Below are 22,792 nucleotides of genomic sequence, written 5' to 3'. Positions count from 1 at the left end.
TTTATTTGTATGTGCTGTATGTTAGAAATATGTCTAAATGTGTTTCCGCCGTTGTATTCACGTGCACTTTATGATGCCCCGCCCATAATACTCAAGGATGCACAGCAAGAGCTAGACAAGCTGAAAACTGCTATGGCCGACAAGGGCCTGCGCGACAAGCTGAAGACGTATGCAGATGAGAATCCAGAAGCATTCCAGGCAATCCAAAATATATCGTCCGGCTTAGAGGAAGCTACCGGAGCCCTAGAACGTGCACATCTGGAACACCAGGTGAGTCATCGTATGCATCGCATACGACACGAGGTCTGCCCATTTTTTGTGTTCATGACGAGACATTTATGAGTTACGACCAGGCTGAAATTGTTGCGTTCCACGTTATGTTCTCCTCCAGTCACATCCGGTGCAACTCATTCTTCAAGGTTGAAAGTTCGAGAATTTTGAGAATGAGTCAGCACGACAAAAGCACTGGCGAACCATTACATAGTGGAGCCGATGATATACGGATTCTGTGGGGGGTAATTTTTAGATTATTCGTTGACAATAAATGATATATTGCAGGCTGTACTCCCGACACTACAAGATACTCGTGACCAAGCTACTCGATACTCCTTCGTCGCGCATCGGGTATCGCACTTGCCTGACGAACATGATCAATCACCTGTGAGAGACGTGAATGCCTCCATTCCAACAGCCGGCAAATTTTTGTCCAAGCCTGTGCACCACCTTCCCTCAGAGGCACCGAAGGATCCAGATCAACCTGGAAAGCGTGACATTGGAGCTCCAGAAGTACCCGCTGGCGACTCGAGGGAAGGTGCCGCTCCTAAAATGAAACTGTCCGATTCCAAGCCTGACGAAGAACCAGCAACCACGACTGAAGTATACTTCGCAACAGATTTGGACACTGAAAGAGTTGCAGCGTCCGCGCCATGCCCAGGAAAAGAAAGGGGTGAATCGCCACGGAAGTCGAGAAGACTTGAGGGAGCACCACACGCCTTCTTCCCTCCTACGGCAGGCGCTCGTCCTACCGTTGTGACGACAGAATATATTATAACATCTGGTATGGAGACACCAGGGTACACATTAGAATTTATTTCGTGGTGGATCGTCACTATTCGAGAGTTATTGGGGAAGCTTCGCTCGAAGAGCGACAGCGAGAAGGCACATGCGCTACAGGTGAGTTTTCTTCATTTTCTGGCTTTCGTCATTCATTGTTGCTAGGCGTTACCGCCCTCTTTCTTATCACTTATCATCTAAATTATTCAAGGATGCACAGGAGCAGCTAGACCACCTGACGGCTGCTGTGACTGACGAGAACTTGCGTCAGAAGCTGAAGGCCTATGCTGATGAAAATCCAGACGCATTGCCAAGCTTCGAAAACGTATCGTCGGACCTACAGCAGGCAGCAGAAGCTTTGGGACGCGCCCGTCTAGAAAACCAGGTCAGCCACCCTGTTTCCGATAGTCATTTCCCCTTGTACGTCCGCCGTCTTACTGCCTTGAGTTCTGTGACAAAGCTTAGGCTTAATGTAGTCTGTCAGCACAAGCTCATCTTGTCTCGTGAGATCTTTGGTGAAACCAATGTACTTTATTTTCCAGGCCATTCTCCCCGCACCAGAAGATGCAACAATTCAACCGTTGTACCCATACTCCTTTGTTGCACATCAGGCTCCATATTCAGCAGACCAACCATCCCGAGATGCAGGGACAGACATTGTGGCAGAAGTTGCCAGTACCACAGCTGTTGTTCATGACCTCCCTACAGAACTACCACTAAGCTCAGAACAACCTGGAAAGCGTGATGGGATTGAAACTCCAGAAGTACCCGCTGGCGTCTCGAGGGAAGCTGCCGCTCCTAAACAGAAACTGTCCGATTCCAAGCCTGACGAAAAACCAGCAACCACGACTGAAGCATATCTCGCAACAGATTTGGACACCGAAAGGGTTGCACCGTCCGCGCCATGCCCAGGAAAAGAAAGGGGTGAATCTCCAAGGGAGTCGAGAAGACTTGAGGGAGCACCACACGCCTTCTTCCCTCCTACGGCAGGCGCTCGTCCTACCGTTGTGACGACAGAATATATTATAACATCTGGTATGGAGACACCAGGGTACACATTAGAATTTATTTCGTGGTGGATCGTCACTATTCGAGAGTTATTGGTGAAGCTTCACTCGAAGAGAGACAGCGAGAAGGCACATGCGCTACAGGTGAGTTTTCTTCATTTTCTGGCTTTCGTCATTCATTGTTGCTAGGCGTTACCGCCCTCTTTCTTATCACTTATATAAATTATTCAAGGATGCACAGGAGCAGCTAGACCACCTGACGGCTGCTGTGACTGACGAGAATTTGCGCCAGAAGCTGAAGGCCTATGCTGATGAAAATCCAGACGCATTGCCAAGCTTCGAAAACGTATCGTCGGACCTACAGCAGGCAGCAGAAGCTTTGGGACGCGCCCGTCTAGAAAACCAGGTCAGCCACCCTGTTTCCGATAGTCATTTCCCCTTGTACGTCCGCCGTCTTTCGGCTTTTAGTTCTGTGACAAAGTTAAGGCTTGATGTACTCTGTCAGCGCAAGCTCGTCTTGTCTCCTGAAGCTCTCTTGTCTACTTTTCTAGGCTGTTCTCCCCGCACCAGAAGATGCCACAATTCAACCGTTGTACCCATACTCCTTGGTTGCACATCAGGCGCCATATTCAGCAGACCAACCATCCCGAGATGCAGGTGCAGACATCGTGGCAGAAGTAGCCAGTATTACAGCTTCCGACATGCATGACCCCACTACAGAACTACCAGTAGGCTCAGAACAACTTGGAAAACGTGATGGCATTGAAGCTCCAGGAGCACCTACTGACGCAAAACCAGCAAAGAAGAAGTCTGTCTCCTTTAAGGACACGCCATATGATTATAAATCGCCAGACCAATCAACAAGTGCTGCTGAACGCCAACCAGAAATTGGCACTGGTTCGGGTACCAAAGAGTTCGAACCGTCCGCACCACGCCTAGAAGATGAAAAGAGTGGTCCACCAGGGCAACCAGGAGTAAAGGGAGCAACCCACGGCATCTCTTCCCCCAGAACAGATACCCCTCCTCACCTTGTGACGACAGAATATATTCTTACCTCCAGTCAGCAAGCACCGTGGTACACTCTGGAGTTTATTACTCGATGGATCATCACACTTCGTCAGACTCTGGAGAAACTTCCTTCTATGGATGACAGCGAGAAGTCTCGAGAACTGGAGGTATGAATTCGATACGTGAATTATCAAAATCTGTTTCAAACGCGGTATATGGGCTCTCAGTGCTGGTGCGGTTGTTCTCATGTTTGCTCTTCTAAATCCCTCAAGGATGCACAGGAACAGCTGGACAACCTGAAAGCTGCTATGGCCGACGAGACACTGCGCGACAGGCTGAGGGCATATGCGGATGAGAATCCGGAGGCTTTCCAGACAATTACAAATCTTTCGTCCGACTTACAGCAAGCTACTGAAGCACTGGGACGTGCACGTGTGGAACATCAAGTAAGCCACCTTGTCGAAGCACCGCTCCCGTGTTGCCACCTTTTGGCACGACATAACACTAAGTGACCGTTGAGGCACTTGCACATGACGTCACGCGCAGTGTTTGAGCGTCTTTGAGTCACGTGACTCGGAAAAACATGGGGGTGTGTTTCAGCCGTCATACTGCTCGCCGAATGAGGCAACAGCGTGTGTTTTTACAATTTCGTGTCGTAATTGTATACATACCGCAACAACTCATGGCATGCCCTCCTACTGTGACGGCAATATATTTTCACCGAACGTGACGTTACTGCGCAAGCCTCACAAGCCTATTGTTGAACACTAATTTACCCTCTTCACTTTTCTTTTTTTTTTAATTTTTATATCACGCTGCGGTACTTTTTTCTTCCGAGAATTAAACTAAACAAATTTTGCAGGAACCGCGCGACTCTCAAGGTCAGTCCTCCTCTCTATGCTCATTCGTGGCACATCGAGCATCATACGAACCGGACCGACGTGAGGCACCACAACAAACGATCCACGATATCTTTGCAGCAGGGCCAGACGTTTCCCCTTCCCCAGCTGATGATAAGCCTATGCCTCAGCCAGTGCACCACATCTCGTCAGACCTACCAGAAGAGGCTACTAAGGACGAACTAGAGAGTGCCACCATGCATGGCACATCTTCTGAGGTCGAACCGTCTACCCCAGCTCCAGAAGAACAAAAGCATGGTGGAGCAAAGAAATCCAGAAGGTTCAAGGGAGAGACCTATGTCATCTCGTCGTCTATGACAGACAGCTCTGGCCGACGGTTCTGGTCAAAGTCACCATCTCCGCCAGACGGGGAACAAAGGCCACAGCGAGCACCACCTGGAAGACATAAAAGTCCGAAAGAGGATGTCTTGCCGGCAGGGTCAGCTTATCCCACAAAGGATTCCAATGAAGAACCCGCTGCTCAGAAGGACGTTCCTGTGTTCTTAGAGGAGCCCTTGCCATCCGTTGGGCCCGTTGTTGGTAAAGCCGACGAGCAGACGATTAGCTTGGCCACAGATAGTTCTATGCTGCCTGCCGAGGAACCGTATGGACATGTTCACGAACCCACCGATCTCGAGCAAGGGCTTCCAACGGGAAGCGTCGAAACAATAAAACAAGATGAGCCTCAGGACCGTCTCACCGACGGGGGAACGTCTTGGACACAGTACGTGCCAAGCTGGCTGAAATTTGGTGGCAGCGCACAAGTAGGACACCCACAGGTTGACACCGAAGTGTCCGAAAAAGACGGTGGTGTTAGCGGTGACAGTATTACGTATACGGTGTCGCATGAGCTGGAACAGGCCGCACAACCAGGCACCAAGTCTCATGATGTTGATGAATCAAAACCGAGTTCTGCTCCAGTTGTCCATCGAGCCAGCATCAGTCCAGCGAAGGCTGTGGATCGTGATTCAGATAGAAAGGAGCCGACATATCCCACGCGTCCTGTGACAGATGAAGATATAGCAATGTTGAGGGAACGGCCGCCGGAATACACCTTGGACTTTATTTCTCGTTGGCTCATCATTGTCCAACAGATCTTGGAACAACTTAGGTCATTGCCTGACGCTGAGAAGACTCAGCAAATGCAGGTAAACTATGTTTACCTTTTCTTGCCATACGCTGCGAACATTTTTTTTTTTATTGTTTTTGACTCTTCTTCTGAAAATGCACCGTCTTCGTTTATCATCCTAGGTTGCACAGGAACAGCTAGACCGTGTAACAGCAGCTTTAGCAGACCCTGACCTCCGTGACAAGATGAAGTCACGTGGCGATGAGAAGCCAGAGTCATTCCAGAGGTTCCGACAGTTATCGTCCGACCTCCAGCAACTGACGGAGGCCTTCGGACGTGAGCGTCTGGAACATGACGTAAGTAATGGTGTTTCTTTTTTTAAATATCTTGCCACGTCGGCATACCCACGCAGTGCGTATGTGATACACTAATTACTACTTGCAAACTTCCGCAGTCTAAATTACAGGCCGAGAAGCGCACTCGGGATCAGCTCTCAGCAATTCGCCAATGGTTGATTCAGCTCCAGTGCATACTGCGTATCGATATCGAGTACATCCAAGATCCAAGTCTTCTGGAAAAGCTCTTACAAGACATTAAGGTACAGACAAAGCTAAAGACTTTTGCATGTGCTGCTCAGCCATAGTTGCGCGAAGCTTTAAGCCATGGACTCTTTCTTTCCTCAGCGTTTCATCGCCGATTTGCCGTCCCGCAAGCGTCAGCTAGAAGCACTGAAGTCGGAAGGTGCACTGCAAGATGTCGATGTTGCTGAAATACAAAAACAGTTGGATGATGCTGGGTCCAGACTGGGAGACTGCGTAAAATCTCTGGAAGACGCGAGAGCAAACGTTCTTCAAGAACGCCAGCAGCAACACCTGAACTGGAAGGTCCTGCAAGATTTAGCATCATCAGGTCCGGATGCTGACTCTGAGGCTGCCAGCACCGAAGCCCAATGGCTGCAGGTTAGCAGTGACGTTGTCGTAGCACAGCAAAAAGGTTGTATAGGAATGAAATAACACGCCTGTTTTTGCTTGCGGTGCAGGACACAGAGAATGTGGTGAACGCCCACGAAGAAATCCTGTTATCTCAACTTCAACAGCCGCCTGAGCAGTATCGTGGAGGAGAGGGAGATGACGATGATGTGGAATGGGTGATACCATTTTCCACCGATGAGCCTGAGCCGTCAGAGGTAATGCAAATCGCGGTTATTTTCGATCAGAAACTGTGGACAAATATCAGCTCAAGTCCGAATGCGATACACTTATTCAGTCAATGACTATCACCAATATAGCAGATATCTCCATTTAGTCTGTACTGCCGACTGGGGCCCTGTGCTTTTCGAGTCCTATCCACGTTTTTCTTTTTTCTTTTTTGCTAAGGTTATCATCACAAAAAACTGTCCACATTTTCTATTGGTGTATACCAGGAACTCCCAACATGGCTGGCGTGTCTGGAACCTCATACCCTTCCAAACCGAAGACGGTGGCAACATATCATAGGACGTTACGCGGACACACCAAGCCGTGACCTTCCATCAGATACAGCAGAACTTCGTCGCATCTGGAACATCTTGCTGAAGTCCTGTCGCGGATGGGTGACCGCAGCGCACGACCGAGTTCGTCGACTTCCGCGACAGCCGTTGCAGACACAGTTGGACGTGTATGAGGTGCGTCAGGTATGTGTGTCGGCCGCTTCTTTCTGCCTTGTTTCTTTCTATTCGTTCTGTGCTCTGGCTGTGTCCAGCTCTATCAATCAATCAATCGCTGAGCACGTCCTCTTTTTGATCATATGGCTACTATGGCGAATGCACGTGAATGTGTGATCAGCATGCTTTCAGCGATGTCTCCCTCGTTTCCTTTTGCATTTACGTGGCAGTCACTCAAAGATGACTTCTCTACATATTGTGATTGTGCGTGGTCACCCCGTTGGAGTAATCGTCCCCCATGGAAGTAATCCATTTGACACAGACAGAAACTCATGTACCATACCAGACTCAATACCATACCAAAACGTGTGACAGGTATTTACACGTGATGCATTTGCACGGCGTGCTTTTACGTTTGGCTGAGATTTACTACTGTCTTCAGCTGATGCCCCACTTGACTGCCTTCAAACGTAAATGCAAATTATGCATCGACGGTGTGCTGTTTTGGCAAGCAATTATACCTTTCCGTTTCACATGCATTGAAATGCTTCACTTTCTGTGAAATATCATCCTTTTACTCTTGTACTTTTCGGTTTTAGTCGGCATGAGAATCTGCGTTTAGCAGAATGCGCAGTAATTATACAGGATGTATTTTTTAGCCTTTACAGAATTTTTATAAAAAGCATAGATGTCGTTTTTGCACTTGAGTTCTACGGCCAGGTGGACATCCTCTCGAAGAAACTGTGCAATTACAAGGTGACCAATAACCAAAAATTTCTTAATTAACTTTTTAATTAGGGTATTTCGGGTACAAGCGAGATAGCAGATTGAGAGACTATCCTAGCTAGCTAGCTAGCTATTTCACGTTTAGCAAATCATGAAACACGCATGCGCATTAAAATATCCATCCCCGAATTTTGATATGCAAATGAGCTGAAACTGAAAAAAAGGTGACCGGGAACTCGGGGAGTCTACCGCTCATTTCACGGCAGAGGGTCACGTGATTTGGAGTGACGGAGATGATTGGAGTAGGTGCCGCTCAGCTGGCCCGATAAGCATCCGTCGGCGAGAATGACGCGCTCCTCAAGCGCGCTTTTTCGGTTTCAGCTCAGCTTCAGTTTCAGGATTTTTAAACGAGGATAGTCTCTCAGTCTGCTGTCCCGAAATTTTCTTTTGCCCGAAATTTCCTAATTAAAGAGTTAATTAATGAATTTCAGATAATTAGTCATTTTGTAGGTACATACTCTCTTCCAGAGGACGTCTGACGTCCTGGCCGTAGAACTCAACTGCAAAAACAACATATATGCTGCTCTCATAGTTTTTTTTATATATAAATTCTATAACGGCTAAAAAAAATACACCCTGTAGATCCACTGTACATCACTGGTCACTTGGAATACGAGAAGAGAATATGTATTAATCGATGGATCGACTTGACTGTCGACGTCGTCCGTTGTGTACTCCACAGACTAAAATTGTACTCGCAGATGTTAGATGAAGAACTGGTCCTCGTGCTTCGAGCGGTCACTCAACTGCGGCTTCTGGCAAATTTGCTGTCACAACGACTCCCACAAGAGGATATTCGATCCCTAGGGGAAAGCATCAGCGACCTCGACCACCAGGTCGCTTCGCTGCAAAGTCTTCTCAAGGACACATTAGATCAGACCATCGCTTCAGAAAAGCAAACTCAAGAGGCTAAGGTATGCAGAAGTGTTCACTCCCTTCGTCTCTAATAAATGCGATTACGGTTTGCAGGATCACATCGACGCCGTTGTGAACAAGGCCAGGGATGACGTGGAACCCAAGTTGGCAAGTCGAGACCGCCAACTTTCCATAAAGGAACTGCCAAGTGATGTATGCCTCTTTCTCTGCGTTTCAGACGTGACAGAATCACGTGACCACATAACCTGTTGTGACCATTATGAATTTTGTCTTTCAATAGGAGGACATCGACCAGATTTTATCGCACGTGATCACAGGCAGTCGCCAATTGGATGCTATCGAAGAGAAGCTCAAACGTGACAAACGTCAACGCAGCAGCACCGATCGGGAAATTCTTGCGGCGCGAGCTACCCTGGATAGCCTGCGTAAAAAGGTAACAGCCTGAAGACCGGAATGCCGTATTCATAGATGAGATGGTGGTGGCGTCTTATGCACAAGTTGTCGCACAACTTTACAGATCCTGGAATGGGCCTGGTGGTGTCGGCAAAGAAGAGACCCGCGAGAGCTTCGACTTCAGGCTCGTCGTGCATTAAAAACTCATGTTGATGTTCTGCAGCCACAGCTCACTGTAGCTCCACCAGCACTGCAAGCAACAGGAGAAGTGAACAAGCTGAAGGTGAGCTGGAAGACATTCAGGCTGAGATATATATTAGCTGGAGTATAAAGTAGCACGCCTATTAAAGCGCGGACTTTCGAATAATGGCCTGCTTCGTCTTACCCAGGAGAGCGTACGAGAACTGAAGCTCTTGGACACACTGCTTAACATAACGAAGCCGACGGAGGTTGCAACGGCTGACGTGAGTGATGAGGACGCTGAAGAATCCCTTACGTCCCCCGGTGACACCGTGGCGTTGGCTGAGGCACGGTTGGCTGAATTGCGCTCAATGGCCGATGTAAGGGCACAGCTGGAACGAGCTGTGAGTGACCTCCAACGATGGCTTGAAGACAACGCTCTTCCATCGGCTCCTGGTCGTGATGACCAACCGGAGGCTGTGGAACGATCCCTCAACCATCACAAGGCATGTATACAGCGATAGTCTCGCGGCATAGCGGTAGCGCTAATGTGTCTTGCAGTTGCATGACCACATCTTTAACGTGTTGTCGCAGACGCTCCTCCTAAAGGCAGAGGTACAACAGTCGTGCGTGGACAATCTGCAAGCGCTGTTAGCCGACTTGGCAGCTAAGGGAATCCCTCTTGATCCCGAGATTGTGGAAGTAATTCTGCGATGGAACGTATACCGGGCAACCTTGATCTCACGAGTGCAAGACTTGCAAGCCACTGTTGAACGTGATCGAGATATGACCGCGTCCGCGGCAACTACGGAAGCAGCACTCAAGGACACTCAGCAATTATTGTCTTCGGAGCCAGATAGGCAAGATGCCGCCTGGTACATCTGGCTCGCGAACGTGAGTATTGCAGTCTTCGTGCCGGTTCTGATCTACCACTGAGACGCTCATGTTGTGTGTTTCAAACACGCAGGTCTACACAAGCTTGCTAACAGCGAGGCAGGGAATCGATAGCATTGACGAAGCCGACAGAGACTCCGAAACACCGCAGCAAACCTCGAAGCCTCCTCGTAGAAGCGTTTCCGAATACAATGAACGCGCGGATAACCTGCAACAAGAAGTGGAAAAGAGGCTCAATGGTTCAATGCCAGATGCAGATTCTAAGACGCGCGCTGAGGTTCAAGAATTACTTGAAAAGCACCTTGACAACGTAGAGAAGCAACTTTCCGAAATGGAAGCTGATGATACGACGGGACCAAAAGAAACTTTGCTACGACTCAAGGTATGACTTTTCAAAAAATGCCCATGTGTGATAAATAATCTAGAATCCCAAATCAGCAACCAAAGGCGAGTATGTTTTCGTATCGATTGCTGAGTTACCTAAAATCGTATTCATGTAAAAATTTACAGGCTTGGTGGTGGCTGTTGGCGCGCTTAGAACAGTGGCTCTCTGCATTGCCTGCGGAACACAACAAGGATCAGGATCCCATAGCTGCCTTGGAGACCACAGTCAAGACCGGTGATTTGCAGCGTCGGTTGACTGCGATACAGACACGCCATAACAACCTGGTGACTGACTTGAGCAAGCGAGGTTTGGCTGACAAAGGTCTTGACGCTATAAAAACAAGGGTGGAGGAAGGATTGGACACGGTAGACGCAGCAGCTGACGAAATATCCAAACAGCATAGAGACACTAAGGACTGTGGTCTGGGGGACCCTGTGGCAGGAGCTGCTTGGCTGCGTTTCCTCCTGGTGAGTTTCTTTTTCGGGAAATATTGGCTGTGCTTCGATGTGGAAGTGGGCCGCTACGCAACAAAAGTTACCATAGACCTCTACCCGATAAACGTCATCACGACTTTGGTAGACAGACCGAAACCGAAACAAATCGGAAGGGGAGGGCTCGGTTCCACGACTGGACACTTATTGGCTGCTTCCTATTGAAAGAAAAGTAGGACCGAAGGTCGCGTCTCTTTCAGGGGTCATCATAATCCCTTCAAGACCGTGGCTTTCGGGCGCGACATTGTTCGCTCCGTAGCTTCGAGCGTAGTTCAACTCTACCAAATTGGTGGCGCTGGCGAACACTATGACGCCATTTTTTTACAAACGGGGAGAGGTTTATACTGCGGTCAGTACAGCAGCGCATGTACAGCCTTGTCAACACAGACACAGAGACCTTGAACATAGCAGGAGCAGGCAAGCTAGCTGGTGTTGAGTTGATATTAACATTGCCTTGAGTTTGAGGGGAAAACACAGGACGAACACAGGACGAGATGCACCGATAGACTCACGAACCAGCAATGAAGCTTTAATACACAGAGGGCAAGGGAGACAGGGTGAAAAGAAAGTGTACACTCCGGCGTCTCAGCGTAAGTGAATATGAGGCGCGTAATACGAACCTCTTAATGGGCGGTGGTAGCATCGATAACGGCACAAGGGAACGTGTGTGCTTGCAAAGAATGGAAAATAATTCCAAAGCAGTACAAATTGCAAAAAGGACGATAAAAAGTAAAAATATTGGTAACAGTAACAGTAAAATATATAAAAATATAAACATACAAGACTAAAGAATTTATCCGGGGCTAACGGGGCTAAGGAGAGTGACCAAGCCTTCTGAGAGGACAATGCTAGGTTGGCTCACACATCCTTTTGTGGTTGCTATTAGACAGGACCCTAGTAGAGTGCGGGACAGTTTGTCATTGCAGGAGATTAAACAGTTGGTTCCGGGAAAGTCTGCCGAACAACCGGAACAGCCCTCCAGATGTTGAAAAAGTTCAGAAGTACTTGATTTGTTTTTGACATTACTAGCATGTTCCCGAAGTCTATCGTTCTGGCAACGGCCACTCTCGTCAATGTGGGAACCCCCACACCGAAGGGGTATACGGTACACGCACGACTTTTTGCAGTCTACGATGTGGTGCATCGCTGGCTTTGACCAGATTTCATAAAGGGTGTGAGGGTGGACAGCTTGTTGTGAACAGAGTAGGCTACTCCGATTCCTTGCGAGGTTGCAAATTTTCCTAAGGCATCTGAAATACCGTGGTAAAACGGTAGGACCACGCGGCGGTTTAGTGGGCGTTCGGGGTTTAGGTTCTTCTTTTTTCTTTCTTTTTTTGTCCCCTAGTCCTGGGTGTTTAAGTTATGGATTTATACCACCAGCTCGGTTGCTACCTCTCTATCATCTGCAGTGTGGTAGCCAGAAAATATTTCGTGGGGGTTCTATGGGGACTTTACATGGTGAAGGAGAATTCTGCCCTCGCTTCCCTCTCCCAAATGCACTACCAAAGGTACGATCTCGGGGGGTTGCACACCCCAGACCCCCCCCCCCCCTCCTGGCTACGACTCTGCCTCTCGGTACATCAGCATGTTAAAAGGTACCTTTTCTTGAGGTCGGAGAACGATCGCGTCACTTCTACAGAGACGAGAGGCAAAAATCCGAGTGCTCGTTTTGCATGCAAGTCATAATCCATCGAGCGCCTTAGATCAAAATTCATGTCAAGCGACTTACGAAACTTGTTGTCTGGACCTGTATTTCACTGGACCTTCAAACTTATTCGCCGCAAGTCCACGATTTCAATTTGCTTCACATGACGCCCTGCTGTTTCCAGCTTAATTTGCAATCACGCTCGGAATAAATCCGTACTTCCATACTATACGGCTCACTGGCAAGCTGGCAAGAACGTATTTAAAAAAGAGAGAGAGAGAGACGCACTCGGCTCACTCAACACGTTGGCGACGCAGTTTTGGCGTTTTGGCACTGGCGCCGATGGCGCCGACGCGGCACGCGCTTTCAGTACCGCAGTTGCCAGCACATGTGCAGGAAATTCCGACGCTGTAAAAGATGACGCTGAGAGATGACGAAAAAATGCGAATATCGCTTCTTCTCCATGCACAAGTATTATAAACTGGTAAAAACCACATTGTCTATACTACAGGCGTGTCTGCTAACTAACAACATCCCGAAAGTCTGGACAACCGGGACTGCCTGTAACCTTCCGGGACACCCAAAACAAATTCGATACCATTCGGGACAACAAAGTTGATGAAAACCAGATGCAAACCCTTGGTATATGTAGTCTGTACGGCGGACACTATTATCGGGACATTATTCAAAATCGGGGCATGTCCCGAAAATCCCAGCTCTGTACCTTTCAGTAACGGTTCAGAAAAGTGGAAAATATTTTCTAGTCCCATCCGCGTATCAAACAAAAAAGAAAACAGAAACAGAAACTGCTACCCTTTCATGGACGCATTCCTTCATTGTTGCAGGCGCAAATTGAAAAACTCAAGGCACTGGAAGAAGACATAACGAAACTGAAAGCGGCGAACTACGATGTGGGTGACATGACGAAGAGATCAAAAGAACTTCACCGCAGAACAGCAGATCTACAGGCGTCTATGAAGCCTCGATCTGAAGCTGCAGGAAACTTGCAGGCTGCCCTGAGGGCGGCCAACGCGTTCGTCGACAACATTGAAGACAGTCTGGACAACAGCAGCCACGGAGACCCTCAACTTTATGAGAGTCACAAACACTCTCTGGAGGTGCGTGCGGGGAAACCTGGTTGAAAGAATGTTCTGTTTCAACATGAGATGGCAATGATTATGTTTTTTTCTTCTTATTATTCTTTTAGGCGTTGCAACAGACGATGTCCAATAGGCAGCAACTCATATCTGCCGTTGAGGATGCTGCGGAGAAAATGAAAAAGATGTCCGGCAAGAAGGCCAAGTCAGAAATCGATCAGCAAGTAAAATCTATTCGTGAGAGGTGTGTTAATGGTTTTACCACTGTGTTAAGCTTAGACTCATTCGAAGAAAAGGCTAGCGCTGTGCGGCTTATTGTACATGGTGAGGGCGGAGAAACCCCGAGATTAGAGGACGACGAACTTCCTGTGTTGTTCACCTTCCTTCTCCCAATTAACTCATTTACTCTCTCATCGCGTGGCCTTTCCCGCTTCACGTTTCAAGTCTTTTCTCTATCAAGTTTTAAATATGCTCTGTTGCCCTAGCGAGAGGTGGATTTTACGAGTTTATATAATGATTTCTTACCTTGAAACCTTACCATACCATTGTCCATTTAAAACCACCAGCGTCAGTCTAGGCCATTTTCGCGCGTGACATTTAATCCCCTTACCCGTTCAGGTGGCAGAACTTGCAGAGACGGTTGTCAGACCTGCTGAAAGACATCAGCAAGCTACAGCCCACATGGAAGACCGTCAAATCAGTTGAACAGGAACTCCTAGCAGCTCAGGCAATTGATGACGACCTTGAGAGGTCGAAGGCAGAAGATACCGCCCTGAAAGCTGCGAGAAAACTGTCTCCCGAAGACCTCAAGAGCACGGTCTTCGATACTTCACCCATCTTGACTCGGCTCAAGCATCTTCAGCAGGCCACGCCAGCACCTGGCCAGTCGAAAGATACTCAACTAGAACAGGACGTTATGACGAAGGACATTGAGGAGATTCGCACGTCGTTAACAGAAGCAGATAAGGTAAGGTATATCTCTAGAAGGCCTATATACGTACGCGGAAATCTTTCAACTGACTTGTGGAACCCTACATTCCCCAGGCTGTGGCAACAGGTGTTGACGAGGGCTTGTCTGTTGAAGAGTTGGTGAATGCCAAGAACAGTACTAGGGTAAGTACTTCCGAACGGCGATTGGAATGTCGGGTGCAAAACGTAACCCCACTTGAAGAAGTTGTGATCCTTCGCTCCGAGCTCTGCTTAATAAGCTAAAGGCCCGTTACTTGCTTCTATGTGGGCTTGCACTCCAAGTTTTGTAGCAAGGTGGGTATTAGATGTGCAGAAAATTGGCACCACGAACACTTCATTTGACATTACAGCAGGCATGTCAGCCAGTCTTGCGGCCTCGGACCAGGTCACGTGCTTTCGAGAACTAATAGGAATGGTCGAAGCAACTGAAGAAAAAGAAAAATCCTTAGTACTCTGACGTGTCGCACAACGCATGCACACAATGAGCCACATCTAACCACGTCTATCAAAGTTCATAACTCATTAGTAACAGCGCGGAAGAGTGTTTGATGCTTACCTTGTTACACGATACTTAGCTGTCAGCCTTAGCCTAATAGTCACCTTGCTGAGACATGTCCTTCACCTTCCAGGACCTCCTGAGCAAAATCATCTGGTTGGGTTTCCGACTCCATTCCCTTCGCGACCAAGCCAAATCGACGCAAGACCCAACCAGAACCAGGGAACTGGAAGACCTCTTTGACCACTGGCAGCGAGTTTCTTCCCAACTCGTTCAGAAACACAACAACTACGAAGAACTGCTCGCCAGTCGCGATCCGCCGCAGACACTGGCCTCGGATCAGCTTAGATTCCTCCGCGAAGTACGACGTGTCCTTCTACAACCAATTCCCGATGACCCCGAAGAAGCCATCCGCTACCTGCAGCAACTTCTCAAGCTGAGTTTCACGCTGGCTTCTAGAGAGTCTGTGTACAGAACGATCGCGAAGACCTCTCAACCGGACGCTGCTAGACGCTCGCGAGAACAGTTCAAGCAGCTCCTGGTCATTCTGAGGTGGAGGATTGTCTTCGTGCTTCGACGCGTGCTGGCTTGGGAGAAAACGCGTTCTGCTTTGAAGAGTCTTGATTCCCATTTGGATCGTACGGAAAAGTTGGACCTGTTGCGGCTGGCGTCAGCTCCTGTGGTGGATGCTAACCAAGTGGAATTCCTCTTCAGGCGTCAGGTATGAGGGCACTCTTGAACCTACAGTTATATCGTGACGTACAGCGAAACCCTAGGTGCAGTTCCCATAGAACGGAATGATTTTTCTGCGAAATGTCATGGCATAATTTTTTTACGCATGGCAAGATCATCGTCGAAGACCTTGCTTGTTCTTGCTCTTCATGGCATCAACGTCGAAGACCCATAGTAGTAGTCCACTCCAAGGAGAACTCCCTATGGAGGTAGCTCCCTTGAGGACATGTGATAAGAAAAATTTATTCTGAGAATCACGTAGATGCATCGTTATGAGGGACATTCCATCTACATATACGTATATATGTATTGGCATTAAATTGGAAGTTAAGTCAAGCGGACTTTTTCCCTCTAAAATTTCCAACGAACTAGAGCGGAATACCAACTCATGGACAAGAACTCACGGCATGTCAAGGACCTACGTACGTGCTAGTCGCCGCCGAGCAGCACGACTGCGCAACCATCAAACCCACTTAGAACTGGATTGGATATCATGCGTACCTCTGGCATTTTCAAAGAGCACCGATGACGTTTGCGAACTCCTCCCGAAAAAGACATCCGCAATGCCTGCCCACATCGCATTTCAAAAAAATAGTACTGCCGTCTCCCTGAAAGCTAAGAGCATGCGGCCACTACTTCATCTCCGTCCACTGCAGTCATTGCAACGCCCACCTCTAGGGAAACTCGTCCGTTTCGCTGTACTTAAGATTAAGAAAAAAATCTTTCCGTGGAGCAGTACCGCAAGCAATATGTATGTAAGCAATACTGAATGCGCGCATTGTCATCCGCTAAGAGAACTACCTATGGAGTTAGTCCCCTACGCAGACTCTATCTTACGTACCAGATAACGGCCCCTTCCCAAGGGTAGACTGCTTACTCTATGACCAATACTGGATGAGTGTGTGCATTGTCGTCAAGCAGGAGAACTGCCTGGATATTAGGGAAAAATCTTCCCGTTAACCGCGCCGCAATGAATACTGCCCCGACGACTGTTGTATTGCGAACTGTAGGATGGCACAAGCAGCGCAAGCTTGCCCGTATCACGTGTCACAAATAGTACTGCCCTCAACGATTACTTAGGTGTCACAGATGAACATCAATCGCTGCCTATTTACACGTGGGTGGCATGCCTAAGCCTTCAAAGCGACTTTTGTACTTGTATTTCGTATTGCTCACTGCAGGATGGTTCAAGCGAAAGCTTGCCCACATCACGTTTATTTCCTTCTTATTATTGCCAACTGTAGAGTGTGTATTGTCATCAAGCAGGAGAGCTACCTATGGAGGTAGTCCCCTTTGGACACTAACTTGTAATGCCAACTGTAGGATGCGACACGCGGAAGCTTGCCCACATCACATTTCAAAAACACTAACACACACTATACACTAACTTCACTAGAGTTTGTATTGTCATCAAGCAGGCGAACTACCTATGGAGATAGTCCCCTTTGCACTGACCTTCACTGCACGTTACAAATCCACAAGCTAGATGACAACACTCTCTAGGAGTGTTTGCTTTTCGTACTGCCCATACCATGCGAACAATCCAAACACGGGAGAGTCGCTGCGAAGGACAGTACAGTCCTAGCAAGCTGGCTAGAACATGACTTGGCACTCACCCTGAACGTGACGGAAAAGTCGAGTAGACGTCAGTCAGCGACGAGCGCACTCCCAGAAGGCCGTACAGTGCTTCTTCACGGGCGATGTGGCTACGGAGACCTGCCCTAACAGCCTGAAATATAGCTGCGTCTCCGAAGTCTGGGCCACCGAAAGCCAGCCGGCAACGACGGATCCAAATTTGAAAGTTCATCTCCGTAATTAACAAAAGTCAATTGTTTACGCCGAGTGCGCGGACCCGGCAACGGTTCTACTAGACTAGACGGCAAATAGAGTTGTAGCTGTGTATTGTCATCAAGCAGGAGGGCTACCCATGGAGGTACTACTCCCCTTTGGACAGACACTAACTTCACGTTACAGTCCTACAAGCTAGGTAACAACACTCTCTAGGAGACCTTTCTTTTCGTACGTCAGCCAGCGGCGAGAGCACTCCACAAGACCATACAGTGCTTCCTCACGGGCAATGTGGCTACGAAGCCCTGCCCTGACAGCCTGAAATATAGGTGCGTCTCCGAGGTCGGGTCGGGTCGCGTGCGTCGAGTCCTATTGCCAACTGTGGAATGGGACAAGCGAAAGCTTGCCCACATCGCACATTTCAAAAATACTACTGCCCTCGCCCTAGAAACGAAGAGCAGGATCAACTACTTCTAGGCAAGCAGTCCCGGGGAAGTGCCATGGCCGAACATCCCTGAGTAGCCTTCATTCGGATCGCATTGCGATTGCGTCGAGTCTGTATCAGAGTTCTACCTCACGCATAGATCTTTAGAAAAAATCTTCCCGGAAACAACACCGCAAGCGATGTTGCCCCGACGACCGTTTTACGGGCCGCGCATTCCAAGACACGGCCCACCCGGGGGCAGACCGCGTTATCAAGGGGCCCTTCTCGAAATATGAAGGACCGGCTCCCTCACGCATAGAGTTATATCATGTAATCCACTAATCCACTGTTCAGCGGTTTCACACGTTGATTTTAATGTTAGGACTTTACTAACATTCAGTTCTGCGGGTGTGTGCACACAGGCAACTGCAGATCACGCATTGCGCACGAGCATGGTCTGCTCGCTGCTTGTAGCCACTTGCAGGAAAAAACGGTGCACTGGTTGAATATCACTGCCACAGGTAGCGATACAAGGAAGTTCGAAAGTTTGTCGACGATCTCTCCATTGTCCCAATGATCCCTCGTCCGTATGCTGACCAAAATGCAAGAAACGCGCCCATTCAACAACATTCTATAGCTTGGTGCCTGGAACGATATGCAGCGCTTTCATCGTGGTCTGACGAAGACTGCAACCGGGACAAACTAGCCAAATAAGTTAGACAAAACTCCCATTGCCCTCGAGCTCGGAGCGTCCTGCAGTACCACATTAATGTTGCCCGAACGATGCCTAATATAATACAGTCGACCCGCGTTTATCCGGACGGCTTCGTTTCCTGTGAAAATGTCCGGATAGCGGGGGAACCGGATAAGTGAAACACGAAAATCCAGAGTGATCCTAAAAGGACATCTTTATTGACCATTACACAGAAAACTATCCATTATCATCTGTTTCATTCTAATATACGCATCCAGTTCTTGCAAACCTTTGCGAATTGCATTGACTTGCGAAATATTGTTCTCTTGCTCGAAAAATAATAGCCCTGTTCTCAGTGCCGCCCGCGCATTTTCTGCCGTCACAGCTGGTGCATCCACGCTTCCATCATCAGATTCTTCTTGAACACTATCGGAAGCGACGACACTGACGATGTCGTCATCTATGATTGCAGCACAGGGGTCCTCGTTGCGGACCTTCTCAGTCTGAAATGACCGGACTGCTCAGTGGATTACTTTTGTGTAACGTGCTAAGTCGGAAAGGGAGGAAATTCTTCCGAGCAACACCTTCTTCGTGTCAGTAAAAAGAAGGCCACGATCAGGGTTCTCGACCTCGCTTGAGTAGCTGTGAGCCAAGTGTCATTCCTGGACCATGACCGGATAACTGAAGCCGATTGTTGGGTATTACTCACTTCTGTTCCCTGGAATTCTCGTCCGAGTCCGGAAGCTGAAGTCTGGATAAACGAGGGCGAAATACATGGGTTGAAATCCGTCCTCATGCTTTTTTGTCCGGATAGCGCAGGATCCGGATAAATGAAGTCCGGATAAACGCGGGTCGACTGTACGTTATCATATATTACCATTTTTTGCACATTGCAGGACCTGACCCCACAACTGGAACAAGCCGAGAATCTATGGACTGTCGTAGACCACCAACTCAACGAGCTGCGACAGCAGCCCGCAATGCCTGCGGAGGAACGGACGTGGCTGAAAGACCTGGAACGACAGGCAGATGACTCTCAGCATCGCTTAGTAAAGCTTCGGGAGCGAGCGTCTGCCGTGGCGCAGCTCTGCGCACGATGGGAGCGCCTTCAGCAGCTGCTCCGACAGCTTCAGGATGCCTTGAGCTCGGCAGTTAGGAGCTCCCGTCCAGTCGCTGACAGAGAACTAGCGGAGGTATTCTTATTCGAGAGTTATCTGCATGGAGCGGTGATCTCGTTGTATTGGCCCCTAGTCTAATTGAAGCCTCATCGAATACCCTGTAGCCTTATCTGTGTTCCCTCGTAACGGACTCTACGTGGTCCCCCTGGAAATTCGGATGAAGCTCTCTTATTCTTAATAATAGTGAATTTTAGTAAAGCACTTTGCAACGTCCCGGTACGGTAAACGGTACGATAATTCGAAACGATATCGCGAATACGGGAGACTGACGCTGTTGACGTTTTAGTACACCCTGGAAGGCAACGGTTCGGTTAATTAATGTCGTAACGCTCCCGCGTGGCAAATCCCGAACCGTGAAGTCCTAACGGAACCGCGACTGTTATTGCAATCCATTTCGTTGCATCCACGAAACCGTTACTCGCAGTCACCTTGCGCAGCATAAAAATGCTACGGGAGTCTGCACCGCCATCCTGCTTCTGACGTAGTTTGCCTAGTCTTCTTCTTCTCCTCGTGAAGCCCCGCAACCCACGTGACATCTCCTATAACACGGTACGCTATCCCTAGAGGAGATCTGTACCTGCGACACTTTAGCCATGCTCTGATAGCGTCGCGCATGCGCCATGAGGCCAACGCCGTAGCGGGTATCGTATCGCAGACGCAAAAACGATGTACAAAAACTCCCTAATCATAATGATTCAGCACGTTGGTGATCTATATTCATGGTTTAGGAATACGATGAAACATGAAGGCAGACGAACGAAAGACAAAGACGCCTGTTCAAAGTTAAAAAAAAAAAAAAAAAAACGCTACAAAATATCCGGATAGACTTTATTTACTGCATCATCTTGTTGGGCACTCTCGGTATCGGTTTCGTTTTCGTTTTCCGAATGTACTTCAGTGCAAAGCAGCGTATGTTTGCCGTCATCATTTTCAATTTTTCGGCTTTTCGAACACCTTACGAGCCATGTGCACTCCTGGCACGCATCTACATCGTGCCATGAAACTGGTCTTCATTCAGAAATATATGCGCATACTAAACTGCGCAACACGGTCGCTGCGGAACGCGAGGAAGACTGGGGGACAACGAGTTCGTGGCACATTCATTTCATTTTCGTTTCCATTATATTTTATTCTATATTCGTTCAAAATGTGCTTTCAGCTGGATGACGCCATAGCAGCAACAGAGGAAGTCCTGACCAGCGTCGAACGGGACTTCGCCATCAGTAACGCGGACGATCTTCACCAGACGCTGTCGCTGGCAAGAGGACTTCGCAGAACGTTAGCACTACCAGCGACCCCTAAAGACGGTTGGGAACGGCTTCGCGAGGCCTGGGCTCGCTTCGCCGCCTGCTGCCGGGAATTAGGAAACAAGCTAACGGCTGAAGAACCTATCGAAGAACCTGCCGTGAAGGAACAGCATCTGGCAACGGTACGTACCCTTGTCGGGAGTGGGGGACGTTTGGGTGCAGTGGGCGTGCTCCAGTTTCGCGGCTCGCGGCACGAAAGAGATCGGAAATGTTAGACAAGACGGGTGAAGTACAAGTACCGATTTATGTCGCACGAGTGGTTCATCTTTGCGGTTGTTTCCGTTTGCAGCTTATGGAACCGCAGGTTGAGAGCTTAGGAGGATTGTACAACATCCTGGCTTCCAACGGCGAAGTTCTGCAGTATACGCTGGGCAGAGATGACTCGGCAGAAGAGGAAGCCAAGAACGGAAAAGCTGCTTGGGAGACCTTGAAGGATAAATTGAATCAGAGGTAAGATATTGTCTTGTAACTAACACTACGAGAGCGGAATTGGTAACACTAATTGCTACTGCACCCGATACCAGTATAAAATGCTATGCAGGTATTTAACGTGAAAAGGCAGGAAAAAAATACGTACTGCGTGTCGAGTCAACTCGTATGTCAACTCAACGCTCTTCTGCGAGTCAATGACTAAGCGTAAAAGAGTATGTTTGGTGAATGTCTTCTATTAGGACAACGACCTCTTGTTCCTAGTAGCTAAAGTCTTAGAGGTGTCTGAGTTTTCTGGGTCTACCCTGTTTTTCCTCAGGTGTCTCTCGAGATTTCTGGTAGACTTTGCAGACGAATGTAGGCAGAGTTCCTTGTGAAGTCGGCCCGGGACGCGTATTAACCCCCCCCCCCTGCATCTGTCCACGTCTCTGCACTGCTTACAGCAACAGTCGCTTCGCTGTGCTTACACGGAATTAAAAAGTGCCAGCTCTTCTCGTACGCGTCAAAAAGTGAAGCAACATGCGATGTTATCATCGGAAACCCCCCTCTACGAGTGCTGTTTTTCATTTTTGTATCGTCTTGGTTCTGTGTTCTATTTCGGCGACTGCGATCATCACTAAGCTTCCGGTATTTTATCATCCCACGGACGAGCCACGATAACTGTCCTCTTTCACTCCTTCCGTTCGTATCATAAATGCGTCTCCAAGGCTACGCGAAAAGGGAGATGGTTTCAAAACGTTCTGAGGGGCGTGATGACTGATGCGCGTCACGGGGGAATGTGGCCGCCGCTCCATTCAAGCTCACCATGCAGAAACGGAGAATTCTGCGCGTGTCTCGCGCGCCACACTTTGGCGTCCGATGTCGGTTCCCGTTTGCGGGGCGTCCCTAGTGGTGGTACAGTTTTCTGGCCCGGACGAACGACCCGTGTCTGATATGGTCGCCGAAGTGGGGTATGTAAGCCGCCGGGAGCGTTATCACGTTGCCAATCTTATTGTCCCAGTCAATTGGTTGTATAAAAAGTCAAAGAAAGTCAACCGCTGCCTTGTGACGAAGTTTCGGTGATCGTGTTGCGACGAAATATCATTTAAATTTTTTCGATTCAGTTTCAATTTATTTCAATTTCTGCGGTACAGAAATTTGGTTCATGTACAAAAGGCCCAGGCATGACGAGGTACAGTTCTTGTCTTGTACAGGTCTTCTCTTCTTCTCCTCGGTTCTGGTTACCCGGTGAGGAAGCCTGCGCAAGAGGGGAACGGGCTTATGATGACGTCACTATGACGTCATCTTATCTTGGGGGCTTCGTCGAGAATGAATAGAGTTCCCCGTGATTTATATCATTGTCACGTGACC

At 48.6% G+C, this 22,792-nt stretch overlaps 1 protein-coding gene across 7 annotated transcripts in view; it reads left to right on the top strand.

Annotated features, from left to right (window-relative positions):
• LOC135397122 (muscle-specific protein 300 kDa-like) overlaps nucleotides 1–22,792 on the top strand; it is a 177,056-nt gene that overhangs the window by 147,883 nt on the left and 6,381 nt on the right. For 5 of the 7 annotated variants that reach the window (XM_064628473.1, XM_064628475.1, XM_064628471.1 and 2 more), the window contains 29 exons: nucleotides 97–270; nucleotides 559–1,173; nucleotides 1,265–1,438; nucleotides 1,596–2,204; nucleotides 2,293–2,466; nucleotides 2,612–3,235; nucleotides 3,341–3,514; nucleotides 3,931–5,115; nucleotides 5,219–5,392; nucleotides 5,491–5,634; nucleotides 5,720–5,995; nucleotides 6,076–6,222; nucleotides 6,460–6,708; nucleotides 8,166–8,378; nucleotides 8,434–8,532; nucleotides 8,621–8,773; nucleotides 8,858–9,016; nucleotides 9,123–9,419; nucleotides 9,508–9,807; nucleotides 9,881–10,189; nucleotides 10,318–10,659; nucleotides 13,174–13,446; nucleotides 13,536–13,669; nucleotides 14,044–14,392; nucleotides 14,470–14,538; nucleotides 15,024–15,611; nucleotides 19,425–19,721; nucleotides 20,866–21,135; nucleotides 21,303–21,463. In XM_064628473.1, coding sequence (XP_064484543.1) covers nucleotides 97–270; nucleotides 559–1,173; nucleotides 1,265–1,438; nucleotides 1,596–2,204; nucleotides 2,293–2,466; nucleotides 2,612–3,235; nucleotides 3,341–3,514; nucleotides 3,931–5,115; nucleotides 5,219–5,392; nucleotides 5,491–5,634; nucleotides 5,720–5,995; nucleotides 6,076–6,222; nucleotides 6,460–6,708; nucleotides 8,166–8,378; nucleotides 8,434–8,532; nucleotides 8,621–8,773; nucleotides 8,858–9,016; nucleotides 9,123–9,419; nucleotides 9,508–9,807; nucleotides 9,881–10,189; nucleotides 10,318–10,659; nucleotides 13,174–13,446; nucleotides 13,536–13,669; nucleotides 14,044–14,392; nucleotides 14,470–14,538; nucleotides 15,024–15,611; nucleotides 19,425–19,721; nucleotides 20,866–21,135; nucleotides 21,303–21,463 — 8,732 coding nt within the window. The remainder of the gene's footprint in view (nucleotides 1–96; nucleotides 271–558; nucleotides 1,174–1,264; nucleotides 1,439–1,595; nucleotides 2,205–2,292; nucleotides 2,467–2,611; nucleotides 3,236–3,340; nucleotides 3,515–3,930; nucleotides 5,116–5,218; nucleotides 5,393–5,490; nucleotides 5,635–5,719; nucleotides 5,996–6,075; nucleotides 6,223–6,459; nucleotides 6,709–8,165; nucleotides 8,379–8,433; nucleotides 8,533–8,620; nucleotides 8,774–8,857; nucleotides 9,017–9,122; nucleotides 9,420–9,507; nucleotides 9,808–9,880; nucleotides 10,190–10,317; nucleotides 10,660–13,173; nucleotides 13,447–13,535; nucleotides 13,670–14,043; nucleotides 14,393–14,469; nucleotides 14,539–15,023; nucleotides 15,612–19,424; nucleotides 19,722–20,865; nucleotides 21,136–21,302; nucleotides 21,464–22,792) is intronic. The other 2 variants (XM_064628474.1, XM_064628472.1) reach the window with 2 other exon arrangements.

This window comes from Ornithodoros turicata, chromosome 6, assembly GCF_037126465.1.
Source record: "Ornithodoros turicata isolate Travis chromosome 6, ASM3712646v1, whole genome shotgun sequence".
NCBI lineage: Eukaryota > Metazoa > Arthropoda > Arachnida > Ixodida > Argasidae > Ornithodoros > Ornithodoros turicata.
This window is presented reverse-complemented; position numbering and strand designations above follow the sequence as displayed.